The following is a 21,001-nucleotide window of genomic DNA, read 5'->3' as shown; positions in this document are numbered from 1 at the left end:
ACTACAGGCTAAGCATATGCTTTATCACCAAACTACATGCTTGCCCAGCCTGAGATTATCTTCACCAGCATCTTAAGAACATTCAATCCATTCAGAAGAAGAACACATAGAAGCCAAAGAAGATAAATTTAAATTAGAAAACTGTTGAGCTACATGAGGGACCAAACTATCTGACCATCTCTGATGATGGCAGGATGCAGAGCAGAGCATCCCACTTGAGAAGTTCACATTCCCTGAAATGAATTTCCAACAGCATGAGTCAGTCCTACGTGCTCTACTTCCTCCACCGCTGAGGATATCTCAGATCAAACCAAAACCACACACTGTGAAGACAGTTTGGCAGCTTCCTACAAACTAACATTGCTCTATACAGTGACCTGACAGTCATCTCTCACCATGCACTGTCAGCTCTGCACCAGAATGTTAAATATACACCTAAGCGTCCAAAACTCAAAGTAACCGAGGTAGGTTTCAAAAGAAGACTAGATAAATAATCTGTCCTAGAGCAACCACACAATGGTTATTATACAATCATAAAACAGAAATGGGGCAATTAAACCATGAGAAGAAACTGTTCAGATCATTTTGTGAAGTCAGAGTAACCAATCTGAAAAGGTTATATTGCCAATTCAATTACATGGCATTCCAGGAGAGATAAAAGTACATTACACAGCAAGAAAACCAGTGGCTGCCAAACCTCAGGGACAGTGAAGGAGAGATGAACAGGGGAAACATGGGACTTCCTGGAGTTGAGAAGCTACTCTGTATATGATAATTTAAGTATGCTGTATGTACATGTCAAAACTCACAGACCTATAGAGTGTGGAGCATGAACCCTAACCCTGACAAATAATGAGGTTTTGGTAGCTGAGGAACTTCGTGTATTATCTAGTGATGTCATTTGGGTTGTAATTTATATGTTAATATTTAACACCCATGTTAACAGTGGGAATAACTGAGGAGGTGATGTATTAGAACTCTCTATACAGTCACTCAGTTTTTCTCACAAGTCTAAAACTGCATTAAACCCCTCATCAAAAAAAAGTTCTTTTTGCACAAGAAATGGAGACACACAGAAAACCATAACAGATCAAAGTGCAGAAAACAAGGACTGGATGATAGTCAGACCCAAATGATACAGCCACAACATAGTTCCGGAACCTCAGGATCAGGGATCAACACAAAAAGAGGGAGCAGGATTTTAAGAGCCATAGGAATAGGAAGATTATTGTGAAGTTGTGGCTCCTAGAAATGCCAGAAACGCTACACTCAACAAGTCTCATCAACATGGCTGCCTAAAAGAGACCTAACCAATGACAGCACCAATGGACACGAAAGGGAAAACCTGAGGCCTCACCCTAACCAAAGAATTATGGACAAGAACTGGGGATGCTCTGAGTGGGGGAATCGTCTTCCCAAGGAAGAACTCCCCCAATTGGTTATCTGACATCAAGTGGTCAGCTCTGAGATCACACTCATTCAGGTAACATGATACAGATTGGGCAGTGTGTGTGTGTGTGTGTGTGTGTGTGTGTGTGTGTGTGTGTGTATGTGTGCGGGTGTGTGTGTGCATGTGTGTATGTGCGTGTATGTGTGTTACATGGGAGAATTGGGGGAGGAAAAGGAAGGGTGAAATGATATTAACTATATTATAATTTCAAATGAATAAAATTATTATTAAAAACAAAATAAAAATCTATTACTAGCTGGGTGTGGTGGTGAACACCTTTAATTCCAGCATTCAGGAAGCAGAGGCTAGAAGAGCTCTGTGGATCTGAAGACACACTGGCCTACATAGCAAGTTCTAGGCCACTCAGAGCTACACAGTGAGACCCTGTCTCAAAAAGAAAACAAACAAAAAGCCAAAAACCTCCTACTAAGAAGGCCAAGCCTTCCAGTCAGAGGAGGGGATGCCTACCGCTGCTTCTCTAAAAGCAGCACTAGATGTCAGGAGAGTCCCGCTACAGTTCACAAGCCAAACCCACTACAACTAATGCGACACAGCAGGCTGTCTACACAAGGAGTGAACAGACAAAGTATTCTTGAGGGAGCAGGTAATCTTAACAGACAAATATAAGAAAATTAATTTGATCCCGGGAGATACAAGGGAAAGCATGCCACTGAGAAAGTCTGGACAACACAGAGGATCTGTGGCTGTGGACTTCCCCCACCATCCCAGCACACAGCAGAGTACAGCTTGCTGCTTTCCCAGGCTCCAAATGATGTCAGCTCGCAGGTGAGCTCTGACTTGGCTTATTAGTCAGTTTTTGAACCAATATTAAGAACATCCACTGTCACCAGGCAGTGGAGGCGCACACTGTTAATCCCAGCACTTGGGAGGCAGAGGCAAGTGGATCTCTGTGAGTTCAAAGCCAGTCTAGTCTACAAAGTGAGTTCTAGGACAACCAGAACTGTTACACAGAGAAATCTGTCTCAAAAAACAACAAAAACCAAACCAAAACAAAATAAAACAAAAAGAACATCCACTGTCAAGTTTCTCTGTTACACAGTTTTTTAAGGGTATCTCTTAATTTCGTGCATATAAGTGTTTTGTCCCATATTTCTGCTTCAGCGTGGACTATTCTTGACAGCCACTTCATAGCCCCAGTGCTCTCAGATTTTAAGGAATGTTTACCAAGAAGTGAACCAAGGTGTAGGCCACTGTAGCGATGTGTCAGCCTGGTACTGTGTCTTCCCTCAGCAGAACACACAGTGAGAGCAGCCAGGGCAGCATACTATGATCAGCTGATTACAGTCAGACAACCAATGTTAACAGCAATCTGTAGGAGACTCATAAAAGTACATGAGTACCTGCCACAACTGTGATTACTCAGGGAGGGGGACCCTTTAAGAGGCTTCCATCTGACCCTGAAAACCAAGTTAGCAAAAGAAGGTGATGCTAAGAAAGTGTGTGAGCTTTCTCACGGAGCACTGGACTGAGCTCCCAAAGTCCAACTGAAGAGTGCGATGAATGAGAATCTGAGCAAAGAGGTCAAGACCATGATAGGGACACTCAATGAAACAGCTTACCTGAGCTAACAGGAGCTCACCAACTCTGGTCTGACAGTGAGGAAACCAGCATAGGACCAAACTAGGTACTCGGAATGTGGCTGACAGTTGTATGGCTAGGGCAGACTGTGAGGCAGACTGTGGGGCCACTAGCGCTGAGGCCAGGATTTAACCCTGCTGCTAGTATTGGCTTTTTGAAACCCATTCCCTTTGGAGGGATACCTTGCTCAGCCTAGATATAGTGGGCAGGGCCTTGAACCTTCCCCAAAACAATGTTCTAGACTTTGTTGACTCACCATGGGAGGGCTTACCCTCTCTGAAGAGTAGATGGGGGGAGGAAGGTAGTATGGGGGGAAAAGGTTGAGGAAGCGGGAGGAGGGAAGGCAGTAGGAACTGGGAATGGTATACAAAATGAAACAAAGACAGCTTTTTAAAAAATAAATTAATTTAAAAAAAAGAAGTGTGTGAGCACAACTGACAACAAAAATCAAGACAAACACTTCCCTTGTGTTTGCACAGGACAGAAAAATCTAGCACACAAGTGTATTACTACTGGTTATTTGATGGCAAAGAGAACAGCTCCTTAGACATAAGAGAACAATAATTATAAGACATGAGGTAACATACATTTCCATCTCCTTACCTGTTGTGTTCCATCTGCACTTACAATAGGGGCAGACAGAAGAGAGATGTCGCTACTTAAAATCTGAGCTGTGTCTAGCAATGGCGGGTGTTCTGCCATTATCAATAAGGCATCAATACACCGGATAGCCCTCCAACTCTGCAAAACAAAAAAACATGGCCACTGTTGTTTACATCCAGAGAACACATTAAAACACACTCAGGAATTGCCTCACTAACAGACATAATGTCCAAAGGAATCCAAAGAGACCTCCTGACTACTTTTTTCAGTCAACTCTTTGAAAAATGTATTCTTTACAAACCGACCAATTAGTACACTGTATATTCTAAACCCAGAATATTCTGTATATTCTAATACCAGAACCGCTATTTAAATTCATGTCTGTCTCTCCACCCTTCCATCCCAGATAGTGGGTATTTAATTTAAGAATAATCATTTAATCTACACCCTATGATAGACATCAAACTCCAATGGCTGAATGAGGCAACTCTACCTCTGACACTGACATTTTTCTTTGAGCAGACAAGGTAATTACAAAGACCCAATCTTCCTGTCATCCTGTTTGCCTTGAGGCTCTACACAAAAAGAATTACGATTTTTCATTGAATACTCATACGAAGTAAAACAGTTTTAAAAAAGAAAGGAGAGAACTTGTTCAGGATTAGGATAAGAACCTTCAAGTTTTAAGTTTTAAGCTCTTACATTATCCATTCATCTGCTTTCATTATTCTTTCATGAGCGGGAATAACTCTGCAGCAAATGAACCCTTCTGTTAATGAAAGGATGCTTGCACGCATTTAGAACCCTTTAGTGGCAGATGCGCTAGCACTCACATGGCAAGGGGAGGGTGGCAAGGAATAGTCTACACAGCATGAACCAATAAAACATCAGCAAACTGAACCAACTGAACAATCATACATGTTACTAAATCTAGGCTGAGCTGTAAAATAAACATTTTGAATGCTTGCAGCATTCACGGATTCAATGCCAAGGGGCAAGAGATTCAACTTCCATAGTTGAAATTCACATTTTTTTTTTAATTTTAAGCTGTTAAATCTTCCCAGAAATTCAAGTTGATTCAACTTGAAAACAATTTTCTGTATTAGAAACTGCTCTGAGACTTTACAAACTATATTCAACACAGGTACTTATTAATGATTTCATACTGAAAACCCTAATAAGGTACATCTTATATCATTGGCTGTCTTAAGAAAAGGCATGACACTTAAATACAGTGTTTATACTACATACACATGCAGAATTAAAAAATAACTTCTGGCATAATGTGCACTACTAAATCACTTAGAGATGATAAAACCCAACACTTTGAATCACATAAATAATTTCTCCATGAAATTTACAAAGAATTATAAGGCAATATAGAGTCATGTGATATTTTGACTCTTAAAAGTCTTACAATTTTATTATATAAGGGCATAACATTTCCAGAAAGTAAACTCACAAAGAAAGATTCTGTGTTTTATTTTTGTCCTCCCTTCCTATTTTGTTTTCTTCCTTCACTCCCCATCTTTGTCTCCTAGTTATACTGGCAATGAACTTTTATTTCATTAACAGATGGACTCTTAGTGTCATACAAGCTAGACTTCAATCCTCTGCTGTGGTACCTGGATACCTAGGGTCACAAGGGTCTGTCTTCCTCCTCCTCCTCACTGCGCTCATTTTTTTTCCTTTTCTTGTGAGTGTGTGTGTGTGTGTGTGTGTGTGTACACGTGTGCGCACATATGCACGCACTGTGGCATGGTATAAACATGGGAAGTCCACCTTTGGTAGCTGGTTCTAGCCTTACCAGCTGGAACAGTGTCTCCTGCTGTTCATCACTGTCCACACCAGGCCAGCTAGCCCATGAGCTTCTAGGTATTCTTGTCTCCATGATGGAGGAGGGTCATCTGTCTATGTGTTAGTTTCATTGGTTAATAAAGAAACTGCCTTCGCCCTTTAATAGGACAGAAAATTAGGTAGGCGGAGTAGACAGAACAGAATTGTGGGAGAAAAAAAGCAGAGTCAGGCAGACGCCTCAGGCAGTCGCCATGGCTCTCCTCTCCAAGACAAACGCAGGTTAGGATCTTCCTGATAAGCTACCACCTCGTGGTGCTACACACATTAATAGAAATGGGTTAAGCAAGATGTGAGAATTAGCCAATAAGAGGCTGAAACTAATGGGCCAGGCAGTGTTTAAATGAATAGTTTCCGTGTAATTATTCTGGGGTTAAGCTAGCCGTGCAGGAGCCGGGCAGGAACGCAGCCCGCTGCTCCTTCTACATCTCTACCTCCCATCCCCCACAGAATGCTGGGATTACAGATGCATCTGGGATCTGAACTCAGGTCCTCACACTTTTGTGTAGGACACTTTAGCCACTGAGCCATCTCCTTTCTGGTATTTTTGTTTGGTTTGGTTTTGTTTTGTTTTGTTGTTTTTCAACATGGTTTCTTGGTGCAACAGTCCTGGCTGTCCTGGAACTTGCTTTGTAGACCAGGCTGATCTCAAACGAGGGCGGTACTGAGCATCACCTCTAGAATTGTTTATTTTTTTCCTTTTTTTTGTTTTTGTATTTTGAGATTACTGAGTATTTCAGTTTTGCTATTTTGTCCTGCCCATATACCTGAGTGTGTCATCAAATTCATGACAATCCTTCTCTCTCTGGTTCTCAGAGATTACAGTCACGCATCACTAAGTCTAACTTCATTTTTCTTAGTAAGAATGTTTGGATAGATGGCTAAGTGATTAAGAGCACTGGCTCTTCCAGAAGATCAGTGTTCAGTTCCCAGCACACACACGGTGACTCTCAATTGTGTATACCTCTCGTCTCACAACATACCAAAGCTTTATTTATAAACTTGTTTACTATAGGACCATATCCATCTCCTCACATGCAAGGATGATGGGCTTTAAATTTATAAACTTTAGCCCTGCAACTCAAATATTGTACTTGATAGCTTACACTCTGTGCAGAAATTGTCAACTTCATTCACGCTAATCCAATTTTGCTACTAAACAGTCTACATCCTCATCTTGTCTTAGGACCCAAACCAGCTGCTGTTGTAGTTACACATCTTTCTCCTTCTTATTATGTAATATCTACTGTATGCAGAAAGAGTAGGAACAGTATGGTAATTGTTGATGTCCTGGAGTAAACAGCTCACCTCTGTTCTCAAACTAAAAGCACACGAGCATGCTTCATGCTCTAACTAACAATGTAGAACACACACTGGCTAAAAACTGCCCTGCAAATCTATGCATTTTTAATAATATCTGTATAAAAGTAAAGATGACTCCAGTATATCACTATCAAAATTACTTCTAAAATGTATCACAAATCATAAAGGAAAAATAATTTCAAAATTTCATTAAGAGCTACATTTAACATAGTTGAACAAATGCTTTTGTAGTATGACTGGGCATCTCTTGGGTATATTCCCAAGAGTGGTATTGCTGGATCCTGAGGTAGGCTGACTCCCAATTTTCTGAGAAACCACCACACTGATTTCCAAAGTGGTTGCACAAGTTTGCATTCCCACCAGCAATGCATGAGTGTTCCCCTTAGTCCACATCAACATTATTTGTAATGGCCAGAACCTGGAAACAATCTAGATGCCCCTCAACTGAAGAATGGATAAAGAAAGTGTGGCACATATACACATTAGAGTACTACTCAGCAGTAAAAAACAATGACATCTTAAATTTTACATGCAAATGGATGGAAGCAGAAAACACTATCCTGAGTGAGACAACCCAGACCCAAAAATATGAATATGGTATGTACTCACTCATTAGTAGATTCTAGCCATAAACAAAGGACATTAGTTCATGATCCTAGAGAAGCAAAGTAATAAGGTGAACCCAAAGAAAAACATATATAGATCCTCCTGGAAACTGGAAGCAGACAAGATTGAAAAGCAAAAGTTGGAAGCTTGGGACTGGGGGGAGGGGAGAGGGAGAAAGGGGTTGAGGAGAGCTTGGGGGAGTGAGATGGTTGAGATGGAGGAAGGACGGATATGGGAGCTGGAAGGAGATATCTTAATTGAGGGAGCCATTTTGGAGTTGGTAAGAGGCTTGGCTCTGGAGGGGTTCCCAGGAGTCCACGTGGATGACCCCAGCTAGGACCCTGGGCAGTGGAGGAGAGGGTACCTGAACTGGCCTTGCCCTGAAGTCAGACTGATGACTATCTTGACTATCACCAAAGAGCCTTCGTCAGGCGATGGATGGAGACAGATACAGAGACCCACATCGGAGCACTGGACTGAGCTCCCAAGGTCCAGCTGAAGAGGGGAAGAAGGGAAAATATGAGCAAGGAAGTCAGGACCACGGGGGTATGGTTCACCCACTGAGACAGTGCGCATGAGCTAATGGGAGCTCACCAACTCCAACTGGACTGGGAATGAATGAGCATGGGATCAAACTGGACCCTCTGAATGTGGTTGACAATTGGGGCAGACTGAAGGGCCAATAATAATGGCACTGGAATTTGTCTCTACTGCATGTATTGGCTTTTTGGGATGCTATTCTCTTTTGAATGCATACCTTCCTAAGCCTGGAAGTGGGGGGGAGGGCCCTGGAATTTCCACAGGGCAGGGTGCCTTGCCCTCTCTTAGGACTGGTGGGATGGGAGAGGGTGTAGGGGGGAGTGGGAGGGAAGTGGGAGGAGGGGAGGATGTGAGACTTTTGATTGGTATTATTTATAAAGTAATTTAAAAAAATAAGCAATATTCAAAAGAGAGCTACATTAAAAATGTCTTTAATGGGATGAAACGTAAGCTGTAGACTAAGGAGATAGGTGCAGCACGACACCTAAAGGAATTCAAGGTGCCAATAAACAAAAAACTCAAAATCATTTATTGGTTGGAAAAGTAATTTAAACTTAGAATGGCATGACATGTGACTGGACAGGATGAGAAAACCTGTATAAGACTGACAGTGTCAAGTGGTGGTGAGACTGTGGAGTACTCAACGAAGTCCTAAAATCATCCTGGAGAAAAATTATCTTACAATATCTACCAGTCTGTTTCTGATGCTAGGGTTTGAAGCCAGGTCCTTGGCCAAGCTAGGCATGCATATTACCACCTACATCTACAGTCCAATCTACAGACACAGGGAGTCTAGTTAGACACGATCTAACTAGAGATTCACAGCATATGCCCAAAAGTAATGGATGCACGTGTGGACCAACACAAAAATACAAGAACTTGTAACAACATGATTTGCTAATAATCTTTTAAAACCACATACAACCTCTATACAGTCCTTAGAAATCATCCAACCTATTCAATAACTATATAAACCAAGGAAAGTGATTTAGAAAATGTGAATAAAATCTCACAAATACAATGTGAGTGAGAAGTAAAGAGAATATACTATTCAACTGCATAAGAAATTCAAAAATAGAATCAATCCAGTGTTAGCAATCAGGACATCAGCTGCCTTTGAGGAGTTACTATGGAGGCTGGAGGCAATTGCTGGGATACCAACTCTGCTCTGTGTCTTGGCCCAGGGGCTATTACATGGTCATGACCACTGAGCTATAACCATCGCCTGCTGACCATTCCTGTACTGCTCTGTATGTGCTGTTTGTCAAGAAACTAATGTTGAAAGCTAAAATGACCACCTGATCATCTCAGATCTTCCAGGAGAAGCATTTGATATATTCAAAATTCATTTATGAAAAACTAAAAACTGGAGACACAAGAAAAAATAATAAAACACTACATATGAAAACCCACAGGGGAGATACATACTCGTTTTTCAAGACAGCACCTCTCTGGGTGGCCCTGGCTGTCCTAAAACTCTCTCTGTAGACCTGGCTGGCCTCAAACTTATAGAGATCCACTTGCCTCTGTCTCCCAAGTGATAATTCAAAATACTTATTTCAAATAGTATTTCACTTATCATACAGATATTATATCTTATTGCATAACATTTTCAGCTTCATAAAGACAACTTCTTTCAAGTTATATCATGCACTTTAAACTTCATTTTGAACTATACTCATCCTCTATATATTCATCCGCTATACTATCTCCACTTAAGCCCCTTCATCCTTTCCCACAGGTGCTCCTCCTCTTCCTCCCCCACTGTCTCTTCTGCTTTCATGTCATTCACTCATTCATGTGTGTGTACATATACATAGCATAAACATAACATATGTAATAAATACATAGCAAATGCTTGTGTGTTTCTATATAAAGTCTAGATCCACAAGTGAAAGAAAACATACTATTTATCTTTCACAGTTAATATGCTGAACATCCAACTGTTTCACTATTTGTATGGTTCTTTGTGCTTCTATTTCAAAACTTCTACTATAATCTTTACTATCTCTCCATTCAGTCTGGCTCCCAGTTGCACACTCATGAGCAAGTGCATCTGTACACACATGCATACCCACCCCACAACCACACAAACCCAAACAAATGCTTTCATTGTAATCCCTAGTTCCTTGTATCTTGTAGTTCTGTTTCCATTCAATTCTAGGATTTTTCTTTTAAAAATTCTCTCATTTTTAAAGGATTTTTTTATTTAAATTTTTTTCATTTTACAAACCAACTCCAGTTCTCCCTCCCTTTCTCCCACCTCACACCTCATTCCTTCCCACCTTCTCATTTTTTAATGATCCAATCAACGCTGTGCTATTCCATGATTTTGTGTGTTCAGTAATTTCTCTTGCTGATTTCTAGTTTATTAAAATGTGACCATTTTAGAATATATGAAAGTGCTTCAATTTCCTGGTATTCTTTTGACTTGCTTTGTGTTCTAAATTTCCATGGGCTTCTGAGAAAAAAAAGTATATTTTGCAATGTTTGGATACAATATTCTGTTGATGCCAGGCAGTGGTGGTGCACACCTTTAATCCCAGCACTCCAGAGGAAGAGGCTGGTAAATCTCTGTGAGTTCAAGGCCAGACTGTTCTACAAGAGCTAGTTCCAGGGCAGGCTCCAAAGCTACAGCGAAACCCTGTCTTGAAAAGCAAAACTAAACAACAACAACAACAACAAAAACCAATATTCTGTTGATATTTGTTAAGTCCATTTGATTTATAATATCATTTAACTCTATTTCTTTACTGATACTTTTGTTTGTTTGTATGACTTGGTCTACTTATGAGAGCAGGATACACAGTTTACCAGCTTCCATGGTACTGAGGTCAGCCTGTGCCTTTACATCCACTGGTATGTGTCTTATGAAATAGGGTATGTCTATATTCAGTGCGTGTACATTTAGAATTGAAGTATCCTCTTAAGCGATTGTCCCCTTAAACGGTATGACTGTCTTTATCATAATTTTAGTTTGAAGTCTCTGTCCTCTACTATTTCCTCCACCCACTTCCTTCCTAGTTCTATTTACTTGGAATATCTTTTCCACCCTTTTACCCTAAGGCCGTTTACCTTTGATAGTTACAGGAGCTTCTGGTAGGCAGGATGTAGATGGTCTGGGTTTCCATGCTATTGTTTTGTTGTTACTTGAAACAAGGTGAGGCACTGGCTGTCCTGGAACTCATAGAGATCCACCTGCCTCTGCCTCCAGAGGGCTGGGATTAAAAGTGTGCACTACCAAGTCCTGCTTGGGTTTGATGTTTTAATCCAACCTATGGAACATTAATTTTCTTCTAATTAGAGAATTGACACTATAAACACTCAATAATGAAAACTATGCATTATATGTTTTTGTAATATCTGGTACTTTCCTAAACATTTGCTAATCCTAGTGAGTATAGTCTCTCCTGTGGGTTCATAAATGTTTATCTCTCTATTCAGTGTGTATAATCCCTGCAAGGATCTTCCCTGGTGCTTACTAAGTAGCCATAAATGCCTTTATCATAGAAACCTTTTCTTTCTTCTTATATTATTAAGGACACGCTGCTAGGGGTAGTACATCTGGTTGGCAGCTAATGTCTTTCAGAGCTTGATCTATCTTGTTCTTTATGCTCATGGTGTTTAGAGCCTCTGTGCTAGTTTTCCTTCTGTTGCTGCACTAAAACACTGACAAAAAACAACTTTCAGGAGGAAAAGAGTCATGTGGCTTACACTTCCAGGTCACTGAGGGAAGTCAGGCACAAACTCAACAGGAACTTCAAGGCAGCTTGCTTGCTATTCTGTGCAGCATTACCTCTAACCAGGACACTCATTCACAGCTAAGGAAATACACGGAAATCATGGGCAAGTGTTGCTTTCTGACTCATTTGCTTGTTTAGTCTCATGCTCATGCATAATTACTTTCCTTGTATAGCCCAGACCACCTTCCTAGGGAATAACACCATCCACTGTGGGCTGGGCCATCCTATGTCAATTAACAAGTCAAGAAAAACCCCTAAGACATGCCCACAGACCAATGTGATCTAAGGAATGCCTCACCAGAGGGAGATTCCCAGGTGAATTCTAGGTTGTGTCAAGTGGACATTTAAAGCTAACAAGGGCACCCACTGTTATCCTGATGGATCTACCTTTCCGTATATGTTCCTAGTGTTTCTCTCTGACAGCTCTCAATATTCTTTCTTTATATTTAGTGTTTTAAGCATAGTGTGACGTGGCAGACTCTTTTTTGCTCCTATTCATTTGGTTTCCTAAATGCCTCCTTTATCTGATAGCAATCTTTTTTGGAAGAAAAAAAAATTTGGAAATTATTCTGCTCTAATTTCCTGACTACATCTTCGCTCCCTTTTGCTGGCTGTTCTTGTCTTATACCCATGATCGTTAATAGTGTCCCATGGACCTCACCTGGTGCTCATGCTTTCCTATTTACTTCAGTTTTGTCATTGAGTATTCTAATTCATTGAGCTTGGATATTATCTTCTGTTTGATTCATTACTGGTAAGGCTTCTCACTAAATTTTTATCTTATTTAATGAGATTTTAATTTCCAAATTTCAACTTTTTTCAGTATTTCTGCCTCTACTTAATTCCTCTTTCATGCTCTGAATTGAGTTCCTTATTTCATCTAGCTGTTTATGTTCACTTTGAGTAGGTCAAGAAGTTTATTCATAACCTCTTGGATTATATTTAACATTCTTATAATTATTCTTTTTAGTACTTTCTTGGAATTTTCATCTAATTCACTCTCACTGGAGCCAATTACTATGGAATTAATAATTTTAAGCAGTCATGCTGCTTTGACTTTTCATATTTCTTGTGTTTCTATTTTGGAACTTGTCTGGGATTAGGTTAGTTGGAAATTTTTCAATCACATTTTTTCTTTCAGTAAGGATTTACAATGTTCAAATTGGACTAGATTGTAGTAGGGTTGAGATTTTAATTTCACCATAATGACTCCAACTTTTTTTTTTTTTTTTTTTGGTTTTTCAAGACAGGGTTTCTCTGCAGCTTTTTTAGAGCCTGTCCTGGAACTAGCTCTTGTAGACCAGGCTGGCCTCAAACTCACAGAGATCCGCCTGCCTCTGCCTCCCGAGTGCTGGGATTAAAGGCGTGCGCCACCACCGCCCGGCTATGACTCCAACTTTTGACACCCATATTCAACGCAATTACAGAAAAAGTTAGGCAACCAAGGGGAAAAAAGGCATTTTTTTTTTAAAAAAGAAAGTACAATGATCTGTGTTATCAGATACTGTGATATCTGTAGAAAATGTGAGGATTTCACAAAAGATAACAAAAATGACCAAAATTTCAGGATAGAGAATTAATGCAGAAAACTGAGTTGTTCCTATGTGCTAATGATGGATAATTTGAGAAAGAAATCAAGAAGACTCAATTTGTAGTAGCACCAAAAGAATAAAGATGAGTGAAGGGGCACAGTTCAGCAGAGAAGAGCACTAGTCACACAGGCCTGGAGCCTGATTTCGGTCTCCAGAAGTATGTAAAGAGCTAGAAGGGTGACAGCACACATCTGTAACCCCAGCCCTCTCGTGTCAAGATGGGAGGCAAAGACAGGAATCACCTGGGAGCTCTTAGGCCAGTTGGTCTGGAATATGGAGCACAAGCCAACTGCGGAAACAAGACAGATCCCACCTGGCTCCGCAGCTGTGCTCTGACCTCCACACATGCACCATGGCATGTGCACATGCACACACGCACACAAAATAAATACTTAAGCTTAGCCAAGGGGTAAGACTTGCACCCTGAAACTACAATATACACATGAAAAGGGGAAGACACAAATAAGGAGAAAATACCCTATGCTCATTTATTTAAAGATTTATTTTGAAGATTTCTAAAGTCTTCAAATGATCTATAGATTCACTGAAACAGCATATTTTCTACATTTTAAGGATGTAGAAAATTTGATCCTAGAATTCATTTTGTACTTCAAAGAACTGTAAATAGCCAAAACAATTTTGAAAGAGAACAGAGACATAGGACTCATGCCAACTGTCCTCTAAACATATTAAAAATCTATGTGATAATAAACGCATACAGTACTGGTATAAAGAAAGCCAAATAGATCAATGAACTATAGACCTCAGAAATATTCTAACATATAATTAAACAATCTTCTATGAGTGCTATCAAGACAATAAGATGGGAAAGAAAAACTCTTCAACAAATGATACCATGATAACTAAGATATCCATAGACAAAGAATGAATTTGGACTCATAATATACACAAAACTTAACTCATAGTAGGTTAAGGATTTATATATAAGAATCAAAGCTGTAAAATCCCTAAGCAAAAATAAGCAAGGAAGTTTCATGACACTGGGTTTATTATACATGCTATACATACATGACAAAAGCACAAAACAGATACGGCACTACTCAAACATAAATGGTCACACAGCAGAGGACTCAATACACAGAAAAAAAAGACAACATTCAGAGCCATTTAAAAAATTCAAAATTGCCATAGTGAGGCTACTATAACAAAACACAACACACAGGGTGGCTTAGACACTGCTCAGTTTTGGAAGCTAGAAGTCAGCTAGTGTGCTAGCCATGTGGCTCTTCGAGGACTGCTTCCTCTTTCAGACAGCTATCTCCTCCGTGTTTCCTCCTGAGGGAGAGGAAGCTCCCATGGCTCCTCCTCTTGTAAGAACACTAATTTCATCAGGGGAGCTCCACCTTTATGACCTCATCTTATGTCTCATTATCTTCCCAAAGCCCAGCCTCCTGACATCATAACATAGGGTTAAGGCATTCAAATAAGAATTTTAGAAATACGCATTCAAAACTTAACTGCCATTAACACTTCCCTAAATTTATGTCTTTTTCATTCTGTCCCAATGGTGCCAAAAGTTTTAATCTATTCTAGTATTAATTGTAAAATCCAAAATTTCTCATCAGCATCAACTACATTAAACACTGGGAAAAACTCATGATTTGTTCCAAGGCAATTCTTTTCCTTTGAACTTATGAACTCATTTAAATTGTGTGCTTACAACACACACACACACACACACACACACACACACACACACACACACACGATAGATGCCTACCTACAAAGAAAAAAAAAGAAGTCTAAAACCAAGCAATACAAATGCCATTAGCTCTAAAGGCTTGAGCACAATTAACCTTTGGTTTAATGCTCTGCTTTCCTGACCTACTAGGATTATTCACTCACACAGCCTATCATAGCAGCCCATCCCTTTAGTACCTATGCAGTTGGCAGGGCCCTGACATTAAGGCTCTACTGTGTGACAGTCCTTTAAGGCCCAAATGGACCAGGCATAGTAAATGACACAATCTCATTATCTGAGAAGCTAACACAGGAAGATCACCATGAGTTTTAGGCTACCCTGGGTTATATACACAGTGAGTTCCAGACCATCTTCAGCCACAGGATGGGCCTCAGAAAAAAAAAAAAAAAAAAAAAAAAAAAAAAACAAAATTTAAAAACCTAGACTGCTGTTGCATTTAGCATATGGCAGAAGTCACAGCCTGATGAACTGTGACTTCCACGTTTGCGTCCTTCTTCCTTCATCCTGGAGGACAGTACATGCTCAGAGCATTTTCCGCTCTGTCCTCTTCTGTTTCCTCTAGCCATGTGACAGCACTCTGCTGGTCAGGTTCATGGTGAGATGGTTGGTCAGTCTGCTGTTACTGCCACTCTACTTTCCAAATGGTTAACTGGCCAAACTTTAAAGTGTTCTTTTCCCAAAAATGCTCTCTAGTCTGGCAATATTGTAGTCAAAATGTTCAAATCTTTAAGTTCTGGCCTTGTCTTAACAGTTCTTTTTTTCTACTACCTCCTCACTTCTTTTGACTACGAGCAGCCAGGGAGAGTATTTCTTTCACATTTTCCTAGCCTTCTCCTAAGTAAATACCCAACTATATTTGTGGAAAAAACTTTTATTGTTTTTACAATTTTTCCTAAAGTCTTTCTTTTTTTTTTCCAGTTTATTTATTTTTTATTAAAAATTGCCATCTCCTCCCCTCCTCCTCCCCCTTCCCTCCCTTCCCCTCCCCCCACACCCCCACTCCCTCCCTCTTGAGGCCAAACAGCCATCAGGGTTCTCTACACTATGTTGAGTCCAAGGTCCTCCCAAGACCTTGGGAGGAAAAAACTTTTTATAAAATATCAAAGCATGAATACAATTCAGCCAAGTGTGTTGCCCTTTGATAACAAGGATCACCTTTCACCATTGCCCAATAACACGTTTCTCGTTTTTACCCAAGACCTCATCAGAATGACCTTTACCAACCACACTTCTACGAAAATTCTGCCTAGGCTTGTGTCCAAGATGCGCATGTTCTCTATCTCTCTTCTTTTGTGAGTCCTCACTAGAATTACCCAGAGCAGCACGTCAACTTTTCCAGCCCTACTTTGTACCATGCAAGAGTCACTTCCCCATTTCTAGGTTATTGCTACAGCAATACCCCGTTTCTTTGTACCAATTACTGTCTTACTCTGTGGCTACTATTGCAAAATACCACTGTCTAGGAGGCTCAGCAACAGACACGATTTCAAACAGTCTAGGAGTCGAAAAACTCCCAAACCATATTACGATGATGACCACATCCCCCAGTATAATCTGGAGACTAAATCTTAGAAAATATATAAAACATACCCTGTTTATAACACTAAGGTAAGTCACAGATGTATTTTGTTATGTTTATTTATTTATTTACTGTGCATACCCACATGCTATGACATACATGTGGTGGCCAGACAACATCTCCTATGAGATCCTCTGGGAAAACAGCAAGTGTTCTTACCCATGACCCATCTGCCCGGCCCCAATAACAATGTTAATTTTAACCCAGAAGATTATTCAACTGAACATGTTCATTCTTATTATAAGAGACGTAAGCGTTTCAGTGACTATTAATTCATCACCTGTGTAATCTCTGGTCACTGTCAAGCAACTGATCTTCTAAGTGTGATTGGGAATTTTCTGCTTCTTTACAGTCTTAGTAATTTTGATTAACAGTGTTGGTTGATTTTATTTTTCCTGAGGAAATGTGAACAAAATGTGAACAGTTGTCTATTTATTCCTGACACCCATGTCTGTTTCAGGAGCCTCCTGAGACTTATGAGCTCTCCAAGGTCTGAGCCTTCTAAGTTTTGTTTGCTTCCTACGTCTTAGGGAGCCTCACTAGGATGTTAAGTTTTAATTTGGAGGACACTGCTATACAACGGTCAAGTTTTGCAAAGCTTACCTTGACAGCTGCTGGATATTATATAGTTTCACAATTATTAAGCTTTGTTCTGAAATGTAGTTAAATATCTAAACAATAATTTGGGGCTGGAGAGATGGCTCAGAGGTTAAGAGCATTGCCTGCTCTTCCAAAGGTCCTGAGTTCAATTCCCATCCACCACATGGTGGCTCACAACCATCTGTAATGAGATCTGGTGCCCTCTTCTGGCCTGCAGGCATACACACAGACAGAATATTGTATACATAATAAATAAATAATAAATAAATACTAAACAATAATTTGACCTTTGGGGATCTTGCTTATACAGGTCCAGATCTGCTTTCAGTCTAGAGTTAACTTCTCTGACCTCTGAGGCAAGTCCCAGCAAACCCCCAGCAGCCTACTGCCTTCTGAATGATGAAGCTTTCTTCTCTGGGCACTTGCTTTTTCTGCCCATCTTAGAGACGATTAGATAAGACCATTCTAGCTGTCTCTTTTCTAGACAAATGCAAATGTGCTCATTTACCACTACTCTTGCTAACTACTCAATGGTAACCATTTCAAGATTTCTGAAGTTTGTTTTCTATGCAGTTCTTCCATCTGAGGTCTCTGACCAGGACATTATAATCTCTGTTGATTTCCTAGGCTGCCAGCTTAATCTCAAATCAGTCTACCACAAACACTCGGGTTCCTCTGCCTGTACTATGTGTGTGATAATCTCCTTCAGGAAGCTCAACTGATCATAGGCTGATTTTGTTTTTCTTCTTTGGTCTGAAGTCTAATTTTTCAAGCTCTGCTGTTACAGGCATTTTGTCTAGTTTTTAGTTGTTTCAAGAAAAAAAGGCAAATCTAATCCTTTTTACTTTATCATGAAAAGGGGCCTACATTTGTGACTCTTTAGTGTGCCCAATAGCCAGTAGAAACAGATTTACTAGGACATACTATTACTTTAAATTATGACTTTTTAAAAATAGTATGCTTCAGCTATCACTAGTTGGAAGCCAGTATGCTCTTGATATGCCCTTACTTAAAGAAAAACTGAAGCTATTTTTTTATTTACTTTAAGTAAATGACACAATTTCCTGGCTTTTATTTCAGTGTAAGACTTAGGGTTATTAACAACCTCCAGAATGTGTCATCTTTAAGCCAGAGTTAATACAATTCTGGGGTTACCTGGGGTCTCTAATTCAGGATTCTAAGACACCTGGTGGCGTACAACAGGCAGGTAAGCTGTAGGGAAGAAAACGTGGCCACCTGTGGAACTATCGTTAGTGCTCTCTTTAAATGGACTTGGGATTGGGGGTATCTCTAATCAGTCAAGGTTTTCAAGTTTAAAAGATTATACTTTAAATTACTGTACATTTTTAGGTTATAAATGACTATCGTTTAGTTTTACTGTGCTCATACGCTCCTTTCAGGAGACAGTTGTTAATTAACTGTGGACTGTATAAGGAAGGACATATGCAGCAACAATACTCCTGGCTTCCTATTATTGTTGCTGTTATCTGAGACAGGGTCACACTGCAGGTCCATCTCAGCATCAAGTTCATGTTCCTCCTGGTTCAGCCTCCCGAGTGCTGGGATTACAGGTATGTGCCAGCACAACCAGTCTCATTCACTGATTGCACCCTTAGTAAAGTATCTGTGCTCATAAATGGGCAAATTTGGTTTGCATGGTGACATTCCATGAGCTATATGCTAAGAATTTATGCTACACCAATAACTAACAACTATTTTCATGATGAGATAGCATTTTCATGTGTAAGGTAGTAATTAAAACTATGGTTTAGTAGGTTAAACCTTATGGTAGTGCCATTTAAAATTAAAAAAACTGTAAAATATCAATTATATCATAAATCATATATTCATAGTCTTACAGGGAAGTAACAATCTACACTGACTGCAGCACGATTCTTATAACTTATTCACCATATTCATCTGCACTTCTTTGTCTACTGGAAAGGAAAAATGGGGTACAATAAGTAGGATGGGTGGGCTTTATCCCCAAAGGAACAGAAGTTTGGGGTGGTGCTGAAGGCCACTATTATTATTTTCCTTAGTCAGACTCATTAAATAGAATCTAATTATACATTCAGGAAATACAGTCAGTATCCATTCACCCACAGCAAAACCACTTAAACTACCAGAAATCTGGATTCTGACTGAAGTTAATTCACAAAGAAGGTTCAATGAAAAAGACATTACAGAAACACTTTCCGCCTGCGTAAACTGGTCACAGTTGCACACACTGTAATCCCAGCGCTTGGGAGACAAAGGCAGTAAGATTGCTGTAAAATGAAGGCCTTCCTAAGCTATACAGCAAAATCCTTAGCTAGCCTGGGCTACAGAGCAAAACCCTCTCTCTCTCTCTCTCTCTCTCTCTCTCTCTCTCTCTCTCTCTCTCTCACACACACACACACACACAGAAATAAATAAATAAATAAATAAATAAATAAATAAATAATAAAAATAAAAACAAGCAAAAGAAACTACGGAGTATGAGAAACAAGCTATGGAGATGCGAGCAAATCCAACCCATTAAAGGACTGAGGACAGACACTAGTTTTATAGCACTGCCGTAAGCGTCTGGTGTGAGTGTTGGGGTCGAGGGTATCTGAGGCACCTTTAGAATTGAAAGGCACTCCTCTCTCATCTACAGACACTTATGCTACAGAGCATTCACTTTCTTGTAGAATTTCAAGCTGCCAACCACATCTTATCTGAGTGAATTTGGACTTGCACTAAAGCAGCCTTGCCAGACTCCTTTCTGGCTACACTGACTCCCTAGCAGTTCAGTTGACAACTCGACTGCTTGACTTCTCCATGAAAGCTGTGGTGCTGGGGTAGCTTAGCATACTTAACATGGTTAACATGACAAATTGTTTGCAAAGAGCCATTTTATCACAAGAAAATCTTGTTCTGATGTTCTGTGAGCCAGAGCCTTTCTCGGTAGAACACAGTTAACAGAGCAGTGCTTTCTAAAAGAACCAAATTCTGTTATAGACCCCTATGTCTGGGCTAAGCGCTGCTTTCTCTAAACATGCTATTTCTCTCCATCTTGATTACTGAAAAGTCTTGCTTTATGTGTGACCCAGTGATTTCTCTTCCGAGTTCTAACATCAGCTGTCTAGAGCTCTGGGGTTGGCTCAGGGGTGCGCCACTTGTCTTTCCTGAGTCCCCTGACCTGAACCTCAGCTCCAAGAAAGGGAGGAGGAAGGAGCTCTGAAGACTAAAGGGAGGCAGACCCACAAGGAAGATGAGGGTGTGTGAAAGATGGAAAACACTCGCACTTACAATGTGTGTGGTCTAGGGATTCCCAGTGGCCACAGCCACGCCAACACAAGCTATAGCCACAATGCCACGATTAACTAAAAGGGTAAATGGGGAGGGAGAGAAAGTACTTGCTGCACAGGCATGAAGCCCAGATCCCCAGCACCTATGCAAAAAGCTTGCCCCAGATCCCCAGCACCTATGCAAAAAGCTTGCCAGGGCTGTCACCCAGGCAATTCCAGCACTGCCAGGGACAAAGACAGGAGGGCTGTAGGACTTGCTGGCCAGTCACCTGGCCTCTGGCTATCCAGTCCAACCCCAGATCCAATCAGCAATTGTGTCTCAAAGGAATAAGGTGAGAATGACAGAGGTAAACACCCAGAATCCTCCTCTGGCCTCTACACATGTACTGGCATGTACAAACAAGCATGTACCACACACATGTGAATAAAATAATAACATTGTCTTGAATATCAGTTAATTTATAAAAGTTAATTCTTACTTCTTTAAATGCATTTTATCACACTTTCAGACATG

General features: G+C 40.3%; 1 protein-coding gene across 1 annotated transcript in view; it reads right to left on the bottom strand.

Annotated features, from left to right (window-relative positions):
• Positions 1–21,001, bottom strand: part of Fndc3a (fibronectin type III domain containing 3A) — a 137,363-nt gene that overhangs the window by 106,019 nt on the left and 10,343 nt on the right. The window contains exon 2 of the mRNA XM_038309883.1: positions 3,653–3,790. Coding sequence (XP_038165811.1) covers positions 3,653–3,751 — 99 coding nt within the window. The 5' untranslated portion in view covers positions 3,752–3,790. The remainder of the gene's footprint in view (positions 1–3,652; positions 3,791–21,001) is intronic.

This window comes from Arvicola amphibius, chromosome 13, assembly GCF_903992535.2.
Source record: "Arvicola amphibius chromosome 13, mArvAmp1.2, whole genome shotgun sequence".
Taxonomy (NCBI): domain Eukaryota; kingdom Metazoa; phylum Chordata; class Mammalia; order Rodentia; family Cricetidae; genus Arvicola; species Arvicola amphibius.
The sequence above is the reverse complement of the archived record's forward strand: the minus strand, read 5'-3'. Positions and strand labels throughout refer to the sequence as shown.